Below are 21,789 nucleotides of genomic sequence, written 5' to 3' on the forward strand. Positions count from 1 at the left end.
TGTTTGTCCCCATGATTTGTTATTGTGGCATATTACATTAATTGATTTTCTCGTGTTGAACCACCCTTGCATACCTGGAATAAATCCACTTTATCTGGCTTTGGTATGAGAGTGATGTTGGCCTCATAGAGTGAGTTAGATAATGTTCCCTTCTGCTCAATTTTTGGAAGAGTTTGAGCAGGATTGGGATTAATTCTTCTTGGAATGGTTGGGTGAATTCACCTGTGAAGCCATCTGTTCCTAGACTTTTCTTTGTTGGGGGGATTTTGATAAATGATACAATCTCTTTGCTTGTAATTTGGTCTTTTGAGGTCTCATATTTCTTGTAGAGTCAGTGTAGGTTGTTCATCTATTTCTAGGAATTTGTCCATTTCATCTAGATTACCTAATTTGTTAGTATACATTTGTTCATAGTATCCTCTTATGATCCTTTTTATTTCTGTGTTGTCAGTAGTAATGTCCCTATTCTCATTTCTGATTTTATTTATTTCTATCTTTTCCCCTTTTTTGTCAGCCTAGGAAAGGGTTTGTTAATTGTATTAATCTTTTCAAAGAACCAATAAAATTAAAATTTGATTTTGTTAATTCTCTATTGTTTTTGTTATTCTTGATTTCATTTATTTCTGCTCTAATCTTGTTATTTCTCTCCTTCTGCTTGCTTTGTGGTTAATTTGCTGTTCTTAAGTTTCTAAGTGTGCAGTTAAGTCTTTGATTTTAGCTCTTTCTTTCTTTTTTTTCTTCCTTTTTAATGTAGGCATTTAAGGCTATAAATTTCCCTCTCAGCACTAACTTTGCTGTAGTCCATAAGTTTTGATATGTTGTGTTCTTGTTTTAATTTTATTTACTGATTTCTCTTGCAATTTCTTCTTTGGCTCACGGGTTGTTTAAGAATATGTTGTTTAGCTTCCTTGTATTTGTTACTTTTACAGTTCTCCACCTGTTACTGATTTCCAGCTTCATTCCTTTATGGTCAGAGAAAGAGCTTTGTATAATTTCAGTATTTTTTAATTTATTGAGACTTGTTTTGTGGCACAACATGTGTTCTATCCTGGAGAATGATCTATGTGCACTTGTAAAGAATGTGTATCCTGCTGTTTTGGAGTGCAATTTATTTACAGGTCTGTTAGGTCTAGTTCATTTATCATATTATTCAAGTTCTGTTTCCTTATGGATCCTCTGTTTAGATATTCTATCTATTGATGGTAGTGATGTATTAAAATCCCCAATTATTATTGTAGAGATGTCTGTTTCTCCCTTCAGTTTTGCCAATATTTAACTTATGCATTTTGGGGCACCTTATTTAGCTGCATAAATATTTATGATCGTATCTCTATAGCAGTTTTGCATTTAAAATGTATTTTGTCAGATATTAGTATAGCTACCCCAGCTCTTCTTTGGTTACTGTTTGCAGGAAATATATTTTTCTAACCTTTCACTTTCAACCTATTTGTGTCTTTGGTTCTAAGTTATGTCTCTTGTAGAAACCATATAGTTGTATCATATTTTTTTTATCCTTTCTGCCAATCTGTGTCTTTTGATTGGTGAATTTAATCCACTAACATTCAGTGTTATTACTGTAGAGGCTGTACTTATGTCAACCATTTTATCCTTTTGTTTTTATATGTCATATCTTATTTTTGTCTCTCTTTTTACCCTTTTAGTTACCCTTACTGATAACCTTCATTTTTACGATCTACTCTAATCTTCTTTCTCTTGTCTTTTCCTTTCTTCCTGCAGAACTCCCTTTAATATATCTTGTAGGGTAGCTTTCTTATTGATAAACTCTCTCAGTTTCATTCATCTGTGAATATTTTAAACTTTCCATCACTTCTTAAATCTCCCAGTATTAGTGTAGAAACATCTGTTACTGCTTTCACTTTTTTTTTTAGAGTAAGCTGCTAAAAGATGTATTAGGTACACAGGGGAGAGAAGATGCAGGCAGTCTTGTAGACAGAAGTAAGAAAAGTGAGAAGCCTAACTCCCCTCACTTTTGCCAGTGTTTGCTTCATGTACTTTGGAACACCTTGATTGGATGCTAAAACATTTATGATTGTTACTTCTTCTTGGTGAATTACCCCTTTTATTAATGTATAGTGTCCTTCCTTGTCTCTTGTAACATCTTTGCATTTAAAGTCTATTTTATCTGATATTAGTATAGCTGGGTTTCTTTTTGTTATTGCTTGTATAGAATATATTTTTCCATCCATTCACTTTCAACCATTATATCTTTGGGTCTAAAATGAGTCTCTTGTAAATAGCATATAGATCTATCATTTTTTTATACATTCTGCCAATCTGTGTCTTTTTATTGGAGATCGAATCTATTAACATTCAATGTTATTACTGTAAAAGCTGTCCTTACTTCATCCATTTTATCCTTTCACTTTTATTTGTCAGATCTAGCATTTTTCTCTCTTTTTATTCTTTTAGTTGCCTTTAATGATAATCATCATTTCTATTCTCTCCTCCAAGTCTCTCTCTCCTGTCTTTTCTTTCAGCAGACAGAACTCCCTTTAGTATTTCTTGCAGAGAAGATTTCCTGTTAACAAATTCTCGCAGCATGTTTATCTGTGAAAAATTTAAACTCTCCCTCACTTTCGAAGGCCAGTTTTGCTGGATAACGAATTCTTGGATGGCAATCTTTCTCTTTCAGAATCTCAACTATATTATACCACTGCTTTCTCACTTCCATAGTGCCAAGCAAGTAGTTAGCATTTAGTCTTATGTGGCTTCCTTTGTATGTGGTAAATTTCTCTTTTCTTGTTGCTCTCAGGACTCTCCTTTTCTTCAGCATTTGATAGTCTGATTTGTAGGTGTCTTGGAGTGAGTCTATTTGGATTTATTCTATTTGGAGTTTCTTGGGCTTCTTTGATTCACATATTTCTGTCTTTTTTAAGGGTTGGGAAATTTTCCCCAATTATCTCCTCAGATAATCTTCCTAATCCTTTACTCTTCTCTTCTCCTTTTGGGACACTAATGATTGGTATATGTCTACACTTCATGTTGTCCATCATTTCCCTGAGATCCAATTCAAATATTTCCATTTTTTCCCACCATTTGTTCTTTTGTACATTCTAATTCTGTTGCTCTGTCATCTAGTTCATTTATTCTTTCTTTTGCTTCCTCAAATCTGCTGTTGTGTGTCTCTAGTATTTTTTAATTTGATCTGTAGTATCTTGCATTTCTTTAGTATCTTCTATTTTTCTATTTATTCTTTAAAGTTCTTCTTTGCTCTTTTAGTTTCTTCTTGGTATCCTTTATCTCTTTAGCCAACTCTGAAGTTATTTAGGATATTTGTTTGAACATATTTGATTAGTTGTTCCAATTCTATGCCTCCTCTGGCTTTTTAATTTGATTATTTGGCTTGGCCATATTTTCTTCCTTTATCTCTTCAGCAATATTTTTCTTCATCTCCTTGAATTGATTTAGATTTGTTTGAACACCTTTGATTAGTTCAGAATTTGCTAATCAAAAGCCATGATCAGTGTTTGGCCATGCCATGCCAGCCCCACTCTCATTCTTGGGGAAGAGGATTCTTATGCCCCTTTATATCTGCAGCAGTTATCCAGAGACTAAACCCCAAAACATCCTGCATCAAGAGTGGGAGACTGGTGCCAGCAAGCACTGCAGAGTGAGTTACTCACAGTTCTTTACTGCTTTCTCAGCCTCTTCTTCCCACTCTTCCCTGGTTGCTGTACAGTGTTCTTCTGTCCTCCAGAGCCCCAAAACTGTTAGTTAAAATAGTTCCTGCCTGCTTACTTGCTATGTTAGAGGAGGAATGAGTCCTGGAGCGCCCTACTTTGCCATCTTACCAAGAAGTCCCACTCTCCTTACCCCCTTAGTTTTTTTGTTTTCAGGTTTTTTTTTTTTTTTTTTGCATAGGCAGGCACCGGGACTCAAACCCAGGTCTCTGACATGGCAGGCGAGAATTATGCCACTGAGCCACTGCTCCCCCCATTAGTTTTTTAAAATAAGATTTGAAATTTAACTCTCTATTCTGGGAGAGCATTTACAGATTAAATATTCATAGGAATTTGATTTTAAGATCAAAAGCCTATAAACAATTGGGGAAGTTATGAGAAGCATAAATGTGTCTCTGTTGTTTTTTTTGTTGTTAGGAAACAGGGATTTGAATTGTAAGGATTTTAAAGGAGGCCAGGTTTTTTTGTGTTTGAAATTTTGTTTGGGTTGATTGCCAATGTCTAAAAATCAGATTTCACATAAGGACCTAGATTTCTGGCTACTCTTGAATAATAGTGGTATCTGGCCATCCTAGCACCTCTTTTCCTCATGGCAGCTGGAGCTGAGTAGCAGCCACCCCTTCAGACTGAGCATATATTGTCCAGTTCCCCAGTCTCTGCATTGTATTAACTGATACCATCTTGCTGTCTACTGTAGTAATCTGAATTATGACTCCTGCTTGGTTTAGAATTTATTCTGTTTTTGCTTCAGTGTGAGATGGAAGTGATAGCTGGGTTTCTTTTTTTTTATGTCAAAAATACAATACGTCAAATATTATAAAATATTGGTGTTTTACTCATTTCCCCCCAAATGTGCAGTTTAGGAAAGCAGAAAAATATGGCTAAAATATAGACACTTATTTTACTGGGTAGAAATCACCCAAAAATGTCGGTTGTTTGTAAAGGGTATGAATGATGCAAATATTTAATCTTAAAAAGTTTCTTAAGCGGATTACTATATCAAAGGAGATAGACATTTTTATATGATTCTTGGTTTATTTTACAAGATTATTCTGGAAAAAAGAGGCAGCTAATTTACATTATCTCTAGTAATATATGAAGGTGCCTATTTTTTTCTCTATTCCCCAAATTATCCCAGAAATTGGTTTTTACAACTTTTATTTCTTTTTGTAGAAACTCTATTGACTGGAATTATATATCTTGAAACTAATTAAAATTTAGATGGTCATATCAGTTAGCTATTGCTATATAACAAACTATCCCAAAACTTAATGGCTTAAGCAACAATCATTTGTTATTTCTTACAAGTCAATGGGTTGGCAAGGCTATATACTATTTACAAGTTTGTGTAGCTCATCTGGCTTCTCCTGGTCTTGGCTGGACTAGCTCATGTGTCAGTGGTCACTTGGTGGGTTGGCTTGCCCTAACAGGTCTAGGATGGCTCATCTGTGATAAGTGGGCTCTTCTTTATGTGACCGCTCCTTGTCTAGCTAGCAAGCCCAGGTTTGTTCTCATGCTGTAAGAGGGTTCAAAGAGAGTGAGGGCCACTTGAGACCTATGCTTAAAACTGTCATTCTGTCACATCTGCCACATTCTGTCAGCTGAAACAAGTCAAGAGGCCAGCTCATATTTAAAGGCTGGGGAAAAATAGACTTTATCTTTGGATAGAAATAGCTCAAAGTCAAATAACAAAGGATGTGGATACAGGGAGGGTGGGGGATTAGGGTTAATTTTGCAGTCATTCTGCCACAACATTTGAATGAATGCTGCCCTTCAAAGTGGTTATCTTTCAACCTCTATACCCATCCAAATATGTACCAACAAATTTAGAAAATATATAGAGCCCTTCTTAGAATTTCCTTTGAAAGAGAGTTATATGCGAATTAGAGAAATCAGTTTTTTCTTTATAGTCATTCATTTTATCCAACATTCCTAAGTCTAAATAATTTTTGATGATTTCTAAATATTATACCAATGAGAAGAAAATTAGAAATTGGCCTCAGTCAAGGCTATTTAAAAGAATTCATCCCAGGCTTTGAAATCAATCCAGGCATTCTAAAATGTTTGAAATGAAGTATATACTGGAATAAATGGAGAGTATGACAACCTGAAGTAGCTAACTTTATTTTGGGTGTATTTCTTTCTGAAATGTTTTTTAAAGGCTGTTGCTTTAAGTTGTTATATAAATGAATACCTATTGACAGTAAATAAATTTGGGCATTCAGCATATCTTTATTAAATCTCAAATTTATTTTTGCCCAAAGAAACTTAGTGTTGGCTATTATTTATATTGCAGATTGCAGCCAACTAACTGGATTTTTTCCTTCATTTCAATATTTAGATAATACGTTTGGAGAAAGAAAACTTGTTTATTCACATCTCATTCCAGTTCAGTGCTGCTATCATAAGGATTTCTAGAGCCTAATATCTTTAACACTACTTTTGATGTCCTTTTTAAAATCAATCTATACAACCCTTGTCTCCTAAAGGTAAGTTAACTTGTATTGAACTTCAGGGACGGTTGTTAAAGAATTCTGTACTTATGAAGTTACCCAAGATTTAGTAGTAAATTTTGTGTTATCCATTTCTTGACTGTATATGTTTGGGCCTAAATCTCCTGGAAGTTGGTAGTCATATAGGTGTATCAGATAATATAGACTCTGAATAAATCTACTTTTAGAAAAAAAAAACTTTTTTTGGGAAGTGCTATTTGAAGTAAGAAAATAGAAGTAGAAATCCCTAATTCCCAGCATTAGTGATTATATTCACCTTAGGATAGCTTAAAAGAATTTGTTAATACAAAGTGCCAGCCAGTCTTACCTTAAGCCTGGCTCTCTGGGTTTTTCCAGCAGACTTCCTGAGACCATTCCCTCCCCAGAAGTTCTGGGCTCAAAGAGAAGGAGAAGAAAAGGTGGATTTTGAGTACTTTCTAGAGATCAGTGTCTAACCTCTGAATAGGGGTTTCTACCTTGTCTGATATTCATTTTACTTCTTTTATTTTGCTTTTGCATTTGTCTTACCCTTAAATTTTAAACTTTTAGGTTCATCTTTCTTTAGGTGAGTCTCCTGTGAGCAACCTATAGTTCAATTTTCATTTTTACCCCATTCTGAGGCTTTGCCTTTTTAAAAGAGAATTTAAACAATTGATGATTATTGCCTTAACTGATCTGTAGGCTCTTCTGTCATTTTGTGTTATGCTCGCTGGGTATTTTTGCATGGTTGTATTTTTCTTCTTTCTGCCTTTTTGGTAAATAAGCTCTGTTTCTTTAAAAAAAAAAAGTGCCAGCAAGTACTCATGTTTTCAGGTCAGGTTTTTCCAGTTTTAAAGTAGAAGGGCAAACTCACTTTGTCACTCAATAGAAAAGATTGTTTCTTCCTCACTTGAACTTGGAGTCCAATTTAGTTAAAGTAACATATTGGAGGAAAAAGAATAGAAAAATTCATGTAAGACTTGGAAAACAACCCGGACAAAGGATGTGGCATAAATCAGATGATGGGTTAGAACTATCAGTTGGGTGCATGTTCATGAATGTGCTACATGTATTTTACTCTTGCCCTGTTTCTGTACTACCCCCAGCAGATTTTTATGGGAATTTATATATGAGCTCTCCTGTACGAATGATTGGAGATTTTGAATCTCAAGGTCTCAATACATGAGCAATTTCTCCAACTGTACAACAAGGAGAAATGTATCTGAATTGGAAAAAAGAATGTAAATACCTACTACACATAAGCTGCTTCATGAGATAAAGTAATATCATTACCTCTAATAATAATATAGTCATAGCTTATGTTTATTGAGAACTTCTTGTGTGTCAGGCAGTGTTTTAAGGATTTCACATGTACTTGCTCGTTTTATCCTCCCAGAAATTCTATTATCTCTATTTTATGGTTGAGGAAACTGAGACAGAAATCAATAGATACTCTTGAAAAAGTCTAAAACCCATCAAGCAAATGGAAGATATTTTAATTTTACCCCTAGGATACTTTTCTCTATCAATTTTGACAGCAGGGCACTGCAATGCTAATGCCATTTCAAGATCCAAATCTGTGTTTTGCTCCATCTGCGTCATATCTCTTCTCTTTTGCCCTCTAAGGAATCCCAGCACCACCATGACTGTCACGGTGGTATATGATAACTCTGAGGCAACAGAGCTCTGTGCAGCTCAGCACCTCTACCTCAAGCCCATAGCAAAATTGATGATCAATGTATTGCTCCCTGAGAGTACAGAACCTGTGAGACCCTTCTCCAACTGGGAAGTTCTTGACCAACTGAAAAGCCTGATTTGCCCTGACCAGTTCACTACGGTTCGGCTCTCTAAGAGTACCAAGGACTTCATCCGATTCGAGGGTGAGGCTGAAACCCGAAGTTTGGTTCAGATCCTGAAGTCAAAGTTACATGGGAAGATCATCAAGCTAAATGGTTTGAAAACAGACTTAAAAGTAGTGGTTACAGACGCCCAGGGAGAGTGGGAACATTTTCCCAAGGAAAAGGAGGCCTCATGGGGTGAAGGGCCAGAAGAGCAGGACCCTGATAAGAGCCCAGATTCTATATATTTTGAAGGCTTGCCCTGTAAATGGTTTGCACCTAAAGGTTCCAGCGGGGAGAAGCCATGTGAAGAGATACTTCGAGTGGTCTTTGAAAGCTTTGGGAAAATCAAGAATGTGGATATCCCTATGCTTGACCCCTACAGAGAAGTGATGACTGGTGGGAGCTTTGGGGGCTTTAGCTTTGGCTTGCAGACCTTTGAGGCCTTTATACAGTACCAAGAGTCAACTGACTTTGTAAAAGCCATGGAGTCCCTTCGAGGAATGAAGCTGATGCTTAAAGGAGATGATGGGAAAGCTCTGGCATGTAACATTAAGGTAAGAAGTAGCCAGAGTTGCTGTTATTTTCCACTGTTTCGGTGGTCCTGAATTGAGGCTTGAAGAAAGCATTTGAAATACATTTCTATGAACTCCACTAGGCTCTGATTAATAGCTCATGGAAATATTTGTGTTGTCATTAATAGGTGAATGTTTAGGAAGGAAAAAAAATCCTCATTTGAACTCTCATTCTTCTACAATCACACATGCTGCCAGCTGTGGTTATAAAGTGATGGTTGTCATAATCTGGGGCTCTAATGTCCTCAGCTTCTTGAGGGCATTAAAGAATTCTTCATGGCCCTTATATAATTGTCTCCCATGCTTATTATATTAAACAAGTTTCTGAGAGAAACAGATACACACAGTTTGAAACAATGAGAGCAGTTTACTCCCTCTGTACTCTTGGGGTCATGACCCATGTGACTTGACTGTCTTTAGGGTCAGAGTTCATGCAATAAACTGTTACAGTTGTTCTTCCCTTTCCATTCTGCCCTAATACCCATGAATAATGTGAATATATTAGTGATCTTTATTTATTGCATAAGAACTAGTAAGGTATTAATAACCATCTTGAGCTCTTATGTTTTCTCTTTCTGAGGTGTGGATATCGGTTAATGTGGCTTTGGTTTTTTCATTTGGAACTTTTCTTGTTAGAGCATTGGACACACAGGTTTCAGATTTTGACTCCTGGAGTATGGGTTGGTTAATAGGGGAAGACATTTTTTGAAAGACAGATTTCAAGAACTAAGAAACAGGTAAACTCTTGTGTTGGGAAAATAGTAGTGCTAGGAAGATTGCTTATAGAATGGGATAAAGTCAAAACTCCTTAGGAGAGCACTTATAGCTCTCCACATTCTTATCTCAAACTACCTTTAGAACTTTCTCCTCCCAACCTCCCTTTCCCACGATTTAGAGTCCAGTTAAGTGGAATTACTCACTGGTCTCCAAATGGTTCCCAGGCTTTCTCTTCTCTGTCTTTCTTTACACCTGATATTTCTTCCCTTGGAATCTCCATACTATACAAATTTCCAGGTGTTGAAATCCTGACAATCCTCCAAAGCCACCAGCTTCATGAAAGGCTGCCCCTTCAAGTCTTCTCTCCATTCCCAAAGCAATTTGTGTCTACTTAGCCTTCAGCACTCTTCACATTCTCTACTGCATTATAGCTATTATATGCATGAATTAACTTCCTTCCTATATTATAAGCTACTTGAGGAAAAGGGATGTGTCTCTATTTCCCGCTGTACCAAGAACTGGACTCTACCCAGAGTAAGTGCTCTACAAATGTGGTTGAAGTGAGCAAAATACCAGCACTAATTTATTGCCTTTGGAAAGTGGACAGTATTACCATCCACATAATCTGAGTCTCACATGTGGGTAAGGGTCCTAACGTAGCCAGAGAGGGAGAAGCAGAAAATGGGTAAGACTGTCTCTTACAGCCCTCATTACTCCACCCGTAAAATATTTCCCTGAAACTTCTTGAGGGCATTAAAGCATTCTTCATGGCCCCAGTGGAATGATCTCATATGCTTATTATATTTGACAAGTTGCTGAAAGGGAGGGATGTACATAGTTTGAAAACACAAGGAGAGCAGTTTACTCCCTCTTTACTCTTTGGGGTCACAGCTCATGTTTTCAGGATGTCTGTCAGATAAGTTACTAAAACATAATCCCAGCAAACTTGGATCCTTTACTTTCAAAATCAACCTGTTTATCCAGTCACATCATCTCATTTATGTGTGAATCCTTTGACCATCTCCATCTTGAAGTCTTAATCCAGCAGTGGAAAAGATGTAGCTAAACACTCTTTTCCCTCTAAATGAAACTTTAGTGTGAATTTGGACTTTTCAAATAGCTTCCTGTGTATGAATGTGTGTGTGTGTGTGTGTGTTGGCATGTGTTTCCATGTGTATGTGTTATGTGTAAAACTGAGTATACTAAGATATATATTTTAAAATTATGAGCTTTTTGTCAGTCAGACAAAAGATACAGCAATTTCCATACTGGTCACCTGCTACCATGGCCCAGCTTAGAAAAGTAAAACATTACCAGTAGGATGGGAGAACCTCCCTCAGCCATAAACTCATCCTCAGTCACATTCACTTCCCTCCCCTGAAAGGTAACTGTGATCATGAATTTGTTGTTTATTATTCCCACTCATGTTTCAATAGCTACTTCTTTTTATTTTTTAAGCAACTCTATTTGTAATATCTCCATCTTTCACTTTTTTTGAGATTTGAAAACTCGTTTAATAATCATGATAGCTCTTTTATCTTATTAGGTCACTCTTTTTGTAATTTTGCTACCTCCATCCTTTCCATGCCCCCCCCCCCCCCCCCGCTTCTTGACTATTTTTGTCTCTGGTGGTTTAAAAGATACATTAACTCAGTTGATCTTAATAACGAATCAAGGTAATATACTCACATCTCTCAGAGCCAGAGTCTGTAACTATGACTATATGTAAAGTGAGCTCCTCTAGAGTTCTGCCAAAGAAAATCCTGGAGCCCTTAGGTGCTGTTTGGCAGGTGACTAAGAAGCAGCAGAACAGTTACGGGTACTGGGATGGAGAGAGGGCATTTTGTTTGTTTGTTTTTTATTGTGAAAAATGACATGTATACATAAAAGCAATGAATTTCAAAGCACAGCACAACAATTAGTTGTAGAACAGATTTCAGAATTTGGTATGTTACAATTCCACAATTTTAGGTTTTTACTCCTAGCTACTCTAAGATACTGAAGACTGAAAGAAATAACAATTTAATGATTCAGTAATCATACTCGTTTGTTAAATCCTATCTTCTCTTTTATAATTCTACCTCCTTTGATCTTTTTTAAATTTTTAATTTTTTATTGATATACATTATATATTCACATACCATGTAGCCATCCAAAGTGTACAATAAATGGTTCACAATATTATCATATAGCTGTGCATTTATCATCACGATCGACTTTTTTGGGGAAAAATAACATATATACAAAAAAGTAATAAATTTCAAGCACATCGTAAGAATTAGTTGTAGAACAGATTTCAGAGTTTCGTATGGGTTACAATTCCACAATTTTAGGTTTTTACTTCTAGCTGCTCTAACATACTAGAAACCAAAAGAAATATCAATATAATGATTCAGCAATCATACTTGTTTGTTAAACCATACCTTCTCTGTATAACATCACCATCACCTTTGATCTTTCTATCCCACTCTTTAGGGGTATTTGGGCTATGCCCAGTCTAACTTTTTCATGTTGGAAGGGGCTGTCAGTAATATGGGGTAGGCAGATGGAACTAGCTAATGGTCTGGAGAGGCTGAGCCCTCTAGGTTTCAGCACTTCTCTGGTCAGAGAGGACATTTTTAATTCATTTGATTTTGAATTGATATATACCATCTTAGTTTTCTCTCTCTGACCTGGGATATACCCAGCCAACTGGTAAATTTTTCTAGTGAAATTTTGAATTGTTTTGGGGCAGGTTATGTTTGATACAACCAAACACTTCAGTGAAGGAGCTATAAGAAAGAGAAATCAGGAAAGGCTAAAGTTACAAGAGCTGGAGGAAGAACGGAAAAAAGAAAAGAAGAGAGAAGAGGAAGAGGCTGAAAGGTAAGGAGATGAACTTTAATGAAGAGGTTTTTTTGCTTTTCCTTCTGTTTTTGTAAAAGGATTTATCCCTTCAGATGAATGGCTATATGTGATAGATAACATTGAGGATGGAGCAGGAATTGGCCCGGATTGGAAATCTCCACTGAAGACTACATTCTTTCAACTGTGCTGTTAAAAAAAAGCAGAATGAGAAAATAATTGTAAACAAGAGAGTTGAAAAAATATATTGGTCAGGGAAAACAGATAATGAGGACTAGAAAGATGAAGTTGCACAGAAAGAAATGAATGATAAACAAACAAACAAAGAAAGGCCAAAACTTTTATAGTCAAAACTCTAGCTTAACAAATTTTTAAAAATTTAGTTCTGGAAAAGATTTCCTGCCATAAAATGGCCAATAATCAAACTAACCTATAAGCAAAAAAGCATGTAGTTTGGAGGGGCCATTTTTATTGTTTGCCTAAGGTCTTTCTGTGACTTTAAATAATCTCCATCTTTATTTCTTTGAACTTATCCTTGTTTATCAGTTTGGGGACTGATATCTAAAAGGAATATGGGATTGCTAAAAGTTTGCCAAGAAGGTACAAATGGGCCAGAAGTACAGGCTTCTGAAAACTAATTTTACCTCCTGGCTCCTCCCCACGCATGTCTAGTCTTCTGGTCTTCATTGTAAATTGTAGTCATTCAAAGAAGGAGATAAAGAGTACCTTTCCATGTGCCTCTTACTCTTTCAACTGGTGGGGTGACAGGAGTTACTTGAGGTCATGTCTGTGAAACTTAACCAGCACTTGAGCCCAGTCAAGATAACTGTTTCCCCCCACCTTACCCCAATTCTAGCATAAACATGCAGTTAAGATAATTTGCCAGTTGTTGGCTGCAGTCCTGACCCAGGTCATTGTCCCTTCTTTGCCCCTCCCCACGTTCCCATAAGGGCCTAATCAAAGCAGGTTTAATTTTCAGAAAACAGCAGCAAAAAAGGCCCACATTCTTCTGGACCAGTAGGTTTTTTTTTTTTTTTTTACATGGGCAGGCATCAGGAATCGAACCCGGGTCCTCTGGCATCACAGGCAAGCATTCCTGCCTGCTGAGCCACTGTGGCCCACCCTGGACCTGTAGGTTTTAATGATAGTATGCTGTGTTAAGTACCATGTGCCTAGGACTAATTCTCACTCTTAAGAATTTGAGTGCCTTGATTTATCTTTATTTGCCTATGTGAAACCAGCCCACAGAAGGTTTTTTTTTTTTTTTTTCCCACAGAAGGTTTTGATCTGAAGAAAAATGAAATTGTCACTGTGAAAGCTGTATCTGGTAGTCCCAGGTTATGGTTTGAAAAAGTGGAGTACTAGAGGCCCCTTCCTTTGAATTCCTTTTTTGATACTTTACTTCTACATAAGGTCTCCTTTATGCACTTTTCTTTGCCCAACTCTGATGATGTGTAATGGGTTTATACATTGTTTACTTTTTTGAAAAACATAAATCGTCTAGGCCCAGCACTGGAGATAGCAGGAGGGGAAAGGAGGTCAAATGCCTAATAAATACCTTCTGAATGGTTTAATCTTAACCTTTCTGCAGAAAAAGAAAAGATGAGAAGAAAGCCCTGGAAAAGAGGAAGAAGGCCAGAGTCAGGAAGCGGGCTTTGAAAGAAAGGGACAGACAACGGCGAAAGAAGCAGAAGGAGAAAGCCAAAACTGAGGTGCCTGAGGAACCCGACTCTTCAGAGGAGTGGGAGGAGAGGAAGTACCTGCTGGCTCAGAGGCGGGTTGAGGCCCTCCGGTTGCTACGGGTTCTTCTGAGAAAGATTGCAGTAAGGCTATTTCTCAGTTGTTCTTAAGTTTTGGTAGATACCAACTTTGCTGAGACACAACCTGTGCATTTAAGCAGTAGCCTATTTAAAATAGGTCCCATGAAAGACTCATTGCATTCACTGGGGTTTGTTCAAACAGGCTGCTCTCTAATAAGTCCAGTTATCGATGTACAAAAGGGGTTACCAAATCCAGCAGAGAAGTTGTGTCTCGCTCTTGCCATCCAGAACACACACAATTTGTGTTTCCAAACTTCAAGATGGTATTACCCAGATTCATTTGGCTAGTAAATCTACTTTTCTAAGATCTTTATGAATGCAACAGAAAATACCAGGGGTAAGAAATAGATGGCATGAATGTTAGGTCTAGTCCTCCACTCACTTTACTTGCCCATTCATCTGCAACAGGTTTGGCTGAGAAGGGAGAGCTTTGAGCAGATACCCTTGTTTAGCAAGCTCATGTTAGCCTAGTCTTAAATTATCTGATAAGGAATTTCTCGTATTATAGAGCAGTCATTTGATTTGGAGAATTTCATTTTTTCAAGGTGATTTTCCCACTTTGCGAATTCCTAAAGATAGCCAGACTCTGCAGATGTCCCGGATTCAAAGTCAGAAAAGCTCCCAAAATGTTAATTAAAAAATCCATATTCAGGGTCTTTAAACATGAAAAGTGATGGGCATAAAGTATTGTGTAGTTAATCTTATGTATATTTGTAGTCTGGGCCTTTTTCTCATCAGCGTGGACACCTAAACTCAGTGAAATAGGGATCAGAAAAATCTCACATTTGTATTTATCATAAGCATAGTGGGATCTTTTTGAGTTTATCTTAATGACTGCCAAGGGTGACTATTTTTTTAAAAATTGCCTTAAGTTTGTGTGGTGCCTCATGTTTGGCACTGTTAGTACCTTTCATCTATTAGGCAGTCCCCAGGTTCTAACCCCAGGTAATGGGTATGTACTGTGCTCTGATTTGTGACAGGTGTCAGGGTGGGGCCTGGAGCAGCACCTTTCACCTACCCTGAAATTATATAGGGCAGATAGCACTATAGATAGAACCACTGTCACGCCCACATTTTCTCCTTACTGTCTTGCTTCTCACTGAGGTGGGCCGGCGAGGCACGGGGGTTGCTCAGAGACCCCCTCCCCTGTAATGTATAATGAGAGACTGGAATAAAAACCAGAAAGCTTATCTTTTAAGCTAGTTGACACTTTCAGACAACCCCATCTGATATACCACACATTTCACCCTTCAGTCTTTCCTTATATTAGAATTTTCTGGAAGGGCTAGAGATTATTTTCTTATTCCTCCTCATATCCCTAGCCCCTAGCACAGTACCTAGAAGAGTAGGCTCTCATATATATATATGACAGTTCGTTTTTGGTTTTGTTTTGTTTTGTTTTGTTTGCATGGACAGGCTCTGGGAATCAAACCCGGATGTCCAGCATGGCAGGCGAGAACTCTGCCACTGAGCCAGCATTGCCCACCCTCTCATAAATATTTGAACAAATGAAAAATGGGTTCAGTTACATTGAAGGTAAAGCCTTCTAGAATAAGGATGGGCACAGACCTTTTAAAAGCAGCACGTACTAGATTAAGTCATTACATGTTTTTGCCTCTTGTTTCTTCAGTGCAATATTGTTTCTAATTTGGTTTATCCCATATGTTAGTAGAAATCTCTTCAGAACAATGCTAGGGAGCCCAATTGTTTCAGAAATTTAAAAATCTGTGTAGTTTTTCATGTGAGATTTTTTAACCTTTTTCTTTGAAGGAATCCACACAATTCAATCCACACATGGTAGATGTTGCAGGCCCTGAAGAAGAGAAAGATCATGCGCTGGAGAACACATTGGAAACTTTGGAGAAAGAAGAGTTAAATACTCAGTATCCTCAAAATCAAGAAGAAATGCCAAAATTTCAGGTTGCCAAGTCAGACAGTAAACAAAAACAAAAAATGAAGAAAAGAACTGGAACTCACTTACGTAAATCTTCCCACTGTCTTGGGAGAAAAAAATCAAAGTGTTCAGCTGGAAAAGAGAGAGCTGGAAAATTATTAAGTGATACAAATAATCACAGTTTGGTCCCTGACCAAAATCCCTTGCAGATTACAATGATTCAAGGTCAGTCTCTTGAGAAAGAAGACTACCACAGTTCTGATAAATCCTATTCAAGATTACTTGAGAGAGACCATGGCAGAAGACAGAAGATCTATGAGACAGATGAATTTATTGACTACCTATTAAATTATTATCGGACTCCAAAATATGCCCGTATCTGCCTAGAACCAAGTCACATAACAAGCACATGCCATTGGCAGAGGGATGTCTATGCTAAGGGAAATGACCTTCAGATCAATTTGAGAAAACTTGAGCCTTACTTAACCAGTTTGAGCCAAATGCAAAACCCGGAAAGAAGAGAACAGGTTCAAGAAGATGATTACTGGGTAAAGATTTATACTCAGGATCCTGAACATAAACCACAAGAGAGAGGAAAAGTGGACTATACCAAAGAATGTACTAAGGACTTTAAACATCATTGCAAGGATACAGCCAGTGAAGCTGATGATCAGCTATCCCCAAGTAATGAAAAGAGCCATCTGTTGGAAAAGGCAGATACTCAACATGTGAAAGACTCAGAATCTGGAAGGCAAAGCCGAGTTTCCTCACCCTCTGCATCAGTCAGCTTATTTTGGGACTTGAAAGATGTCTTAGAGGAAATTAGTAGTGATTCCGAATGCTTCAGTGAAACCATTAGCAGCATAAACAAAGAGGAGCAAGAAAAATCTGTGGCCACATATCGTAGCTCCCCAGAAAAAGGATCCTTTGACTCTGATGAAATCATCACTTATGATCAAGACAGTAGGTCAGGTCAGCAGACCTTATATCCAAAATGGAAGTGTGATAGTGAGAAAAAATACTCTAACTACAGGCTTAGGAAACCAGGCAAGAGGTCCAAGTATGAACTGAGAAGTTCATGGCTTGAGGGTGAAAGCAATTCCAGTAGACCTGAGAGAAACAATAGTAAAATGAGGGAAAGACTAGCCCCCAGGTATATGTCTGATGAAGGCTACTACCATGAATCCAGTTCCAGTGATTTATTAGAGGACAACCCGAGGAAGAGGAGGAGGTTTAGTGGCAGTACATTTCACCAGAAAGTAAACTATAGGCCCTCCCATGTGCCAATAGCATCATCAAAAAGTGTGAATAGTTTCTATTTAGGGAATTTTTCCAGAAGAAGAGAGACTCCTTGGAAGTCGAAACATAACCAGGATGCCAGAAGATGTAAAAGACATGGAAATTCTAAAAATTTCATGCTAAATTGTGATCAATATTACATTAGACGTAACAGTCAGGAGCACATTGACAATGGAAGGTATTTTGGAAACTATACCAGTTCCTTATATTTTCAAATGTTTTGATGTTCACTTAGATCAAGAACACTCTTCTTCACAATAAACAATTTGAAAGAAGAAAATTAGAAACCAAACATAGTTATATAGTAGCAACTACAGAACAAGAGAACAACCTTAAAGGCTTGAGCAAGGTCAAATGCAATGACTTCTTTCTCTTGCCCAAGTTTATAGCATAGATCAAAATGATTGCAGGTATTTGGTTGATTGTATTTGGAGATACAAAACACCTAGATTCTGAAGTTTGGTACATCAATATGCTTGTAAAACTTCTTGATCCAAGGACAGCTGTCTCTACAGTTAAACTGCAACTTTAATTTGGTGCCAGCGAAGGAGCAAATTAACATTGAAAGGCCCCCTTAGCTGTCCTAAAGCCATCATTTAGTATCGTATCTCTTCTAGGGGGACAACAGCAGACAAATAAGGATCTTTTTTCACATTCTTCGATTTGGTCAGAGAAACCACGTGCAGCAACAAACTTTCCTAACTCACTTTTATCTACAAATAACCATAGATAAAAGAAGAGATGCAACAGCTAGAATATATAATAGAGTTCTGCGTGACATTAGGCAGTTTTATGAGCACCCACCAGAAGGAAAAATATCTTAGTAATACATTCATAGTACTCAGTGTTGTCCTTTTGGAGATGAAGTTTTGGAAGAAGAATCTAAAAGGGGCTTAGATTGTCTTTTGAGGTTTAAATGGATAATGGATCATTAGCAGAGTTGTTTTTTGAAGAACCTCATGTCTATTCATCCTGGAAAAGCAACAGAATTGAAGTGATATAACCAGTGGGATTTACAAAAGGAAATATTGAAAGATCCTAGGGCACCAAAAACGGCACTTGGGAAGAGAGGACATGACAGTATTCCATTTCAGGTTATGTAATCCTTTCACTCAGGGTTGGGTGACATCAGTTTGTAAAAAGTCACTGAATATCCCCAAATTGACTTTTATAAAACAGTAACAAGTGCCTCCTCAATCCTCATTAATGCCATGGAATTAGCAAGAGTCAAGGGCGAAGCCCATAGTTTTCTAGCTGGGGAAAAATTGTATGTGTGCAGGATTTGTAAACCCTTAACATAAGCAATTTATCTTTTTACCTACTGGTTTTGGACTTCCTAAATATGTTTTAACTTGAGATATTTTATAGATTCTTAAAACACATCTCAGTGCAGTACATGTTCTGTAGAAAGCTTGGCTGATTCATTCTACTTTATATTGGACTTAGAACCTCAGGGGCAGTAGACAACCTTTTTTTTTTTTTTTCCAACAAAACTATACCTGACCTGGCAATTGAAGACACATCAATGAGATTAGGAACTGCCTGCGCAGAAAAAGGTGATTTTAATCCACAGAAGGAGTGGAAAGCAAGACTTTTATATGACATGATTCATTTCAAACAGTCTTAAACTTGGTATTCTGTAGAAAAATACCACCTGGCGGAGCCAGGTAGGCTGCCATTCAGTCCAGTTGCCTAGAATGATGTCACACGATGTGTGCTCATAACCAGCCTCTTGAGCAACCTGGATTCTGAAGGGGCTACAAAATCTCCTAATTTATCTGAAATGAGAGCCACAAGTTTCATTGATCTCCTCTAATCATATTTTAATAGAGGTGTACCTGCAGAAATTCAGAAACAAATATGACATAGCAGAACATGTTTGCTATTAATAAGATAATAACCAATGAATGGTTGGCTCTCTTGTGTTCAATTCTACTTTTAAGTCACTGACTGCCATCAAAACCAGATTTGGCTTGTCAAATCTGAAAAATCACTCCATGGGGCGAGTGCCTTTTGTTCTCTGAGCACTAGCAATGACTTTTAATGTTCAAAGTACTATTTTCCAGGTTAGCCTTTTAAACTACTAACAGCTTGTATTTTGTTAGACTACCTTCAGTAAGTAGGTATTACTCTCCTTCACTGAGCACCTGCCTTCTTATTTTTTCACGTTTCATGCCACCAAAACAAAGAACGTTATAGGTTTCTAATGGAAAACAGCTATGCTTGCCTCGAAAAACAAAATCTCAATTTCTTCTGTCAAAATGTTCAGTTTTTCTTTGCAGAGTTTATAGTCATGAAACCAATTTGCTGCTCAGTATCCAGACACAAAAAAATCAATTGCAGAATACAGCACGTGGAGTTTTTTTTTTTTTTTTTGTATGATAGAATTGGTGCTAAATCATTCCTATATAACATTTTTGTTTTATTTGCTAAATACTGTCCTGGGACCCAGAAGATAGTACAAATACTGGTTTTATGTTTACTTTCTGTACAACCCTGGATTTTTATTTCCATCTTGTGGTAATGCGTTCTAGATTTGAGTAAGTCTTTTTTCTATGAGATCTTAAATGAGGAAGAGAACAACTTATCCTGTACTTTTCAATTGAATGACTCAGTAATGAGTGAAACAGTACTGAAAATATTATAAACATGTTCTGTTAATTGACCTGGTTATTCTTTGTTGTGCTGTTATTTCAGTGTACAAAGTAATTTCACATATCTCTTTTTTCTATGCCCTATTAAGTGAGGGCCTGAACTTTTGTCTTTTTAAATAGTTTAAAAACACAAAAGTTTTTGTGTTTTTCCTTGTATGCGCAGCTGATAGTGCTTTAAGCTAAAAGTCTGTCAATGTGTTTTTGTTCAATTTGTTTGAATTTCTCAGGTAGAAAGCCACATAACCTGATAATTTTGAAAATAAGAACCAAATAAATGTATTTTCATTTGTTGCAAGACTGTTTAAGATGTAAACTTTTAAATACATGCTGATAATTCCACTTTGGGGGGAAAATTTCTACCTGTAGTATGCTGCTTTGCACTAATGTTGCTGATTCTTCTGAATTTCGTTGTTTGAGAAATACATATTTAATTTTCAGATATATTAAAAATAAAATTGTCATGGTGAACATTGGGTCTTTGTTCATTTACTACATGTATTGACTAGAATGTTACACATCCACTATAACATTTGCTTTGAAAGTAATAATGTCTAGTTTAATATTTTCTATTCAGCTTTCTCCTTTATGGTACTTATCTCTGGAAAATGTCAGAGCTAATGGAATGAAGACCATGATTTCATTTTAATTTTGGATAAATTGAAATCATGATATTTAGGTTTAAAATTATCTTCCTTTCAGCAACTGTTATCAGAGCTATTAAAAGGGGGCAAAATTGACTCCACTGAAATTCATCTCATCCCTTCGGCACTTGTTGGAGGTTAAAATTATACAATATCCAAAAATAAGTGTGAGTGTGGGATGGGGAATCCGGTTAGAGAAGCTAGTGGCCTCAATAATCTTTAACCAAACAAGAGTTAACTGTATTTTTACATGAAATGTACAGCAAACTGCCTCTACGTATTTTATCACAAAGGCAGACTGTACCTTAGAGTAAAATCTGGGCACATTAGAACTGAAAGGGTCCTTGTTGGGTTCAAAGAGCTCTTTCTGTAACAGCAAGAATGTATGGACGCTTGTTTCTGGATCTAGGATTTGCATAAGTTTGGCCCTCTGAGATAAGGTGAATGTTATCTTATACCTTATGCAGAGAAGCCACAAATATGGGGCGATAGCAAAAACGTAGCAAATGCTGAGTATGACCCACAGATCCTGGTACCGAGAACGAAGTGTCTTCTCTATAGCTGGTTGGATAAAAGCAGGTGGGGAGTAGATGTTAACCTGACACCCCCCACCCCAGCCCAGGCCCCCTGGACGTGTAGTGTGGTAACTCCGCATCTTCCTGAATAGCGCCTTTTACATAATATGGCTTATGAACATGCTAGCTGGTTTCGAGTTTTTAGATCAAAGTCCTAGCTTATAGTAATATCCCTTTACATATAATCAACACAATGTTGAATCAGTTTGGAATGGAGAGGAATCAAGGCTACTGGGAATGAAGTTTTTTTCATGGGCAGGCACTGGGAATCGAATCTGGGTCTCTGGCATGGCAGACGAGAACTCTGCCTGCTGAGCCACCGTGGCCCACCCTGGGAATGAAGTTTTAACAAGGTTCTGTATGTTTTCTCTTGGCAACAGATAAGCTTGTTTAACTTTGTAAAAGGAGCCTAATTTAAATGAGATTTCAGGCTGCAAAGGTGGCCCAACTTCTCTCCACTAGTTTGCCAAAGCATACCGCCTAAGAGGTTGCCTGGCACAAAATAGGAACTTGAATATTTGAATGAAACCTTATGGGGAAAAGGCACATTGAAAAACAAAACGAAACATGTAGTATGGCTTAATAACATGGAAAATGGAAAACTGTACATATCTGGTAAGAAAATTGCCAATTTCAACACTCAAGCGACAAAGCAGAGTAATAGGTTGCCCATGTTTATACATTGGACTTCATTTGCAGCTCTACTTCTTTTGACATGAGGTGAAGTAAGTGCTTCTATAAGGATTCCTGAATACTTTTT

The 21,789-nt window shown here is 37.1% G+C and overlaps 1 protein-coding gene across 3 annotated transcripts in view; it reads left to right on the plus strand.

Annotated features, from left to right (window-relative positions):
- LOC143671220 (A-kinase anchor protein 17B-like) overlaps positions 1-20,281 on the plus strand; it is a 35,353-nt gene extending 15,072 nt beyond the window's left edge. For all 3 annotated transcript variants that reach the window (XM_077146229.1, XM_077146228.1, XM_077146227.1), the window contains exons 3-7: positions 6,043-6,190; positions 7,799-8,567; positions 12,037-12,167; positions 13,738-13,969; positions 15,737-20,281. In XM_077146229.1, coding sequence (XP_077002344.1) covers positions 7,815-8,567; positions 12,037-12,167; positions 13,738-13,969; positions 15,737-17,383 — 2,763 coding nt within the window. In that variant the 5' untranslated portion in view covers positions 6,043-6,190; positions 7,799-7,814 and the 3' untranslated portion in view covers positions 17,384-20,281. The remainder of the gene's footprint in view (positions 1-6,042; positions 6,191-7,798; positions 8,568-12,036; positions 12,168-13,737; positions 13,970-15,736) is intronic.
- Positions 20,282-21,789: the final 1,508 nt, after the last annotated feature.

The sequence above is a fragment of the Tamandua tetradactyla genome, chromosome X (genome assembly GCF_023851605.1).
Source record: "Tamandua tetradactyla isolate mTamTet1 chromosome X, mTamTet1.pri, whole genome shotgun sequence".
In the NCBI taxonomy this organism is placed as follows: Eukaryota; Metazoa; Chordata; class Mammalia; order Pilosa; family Myrmecophagidae; genus Tamandua; species Tamandua tetradactyla.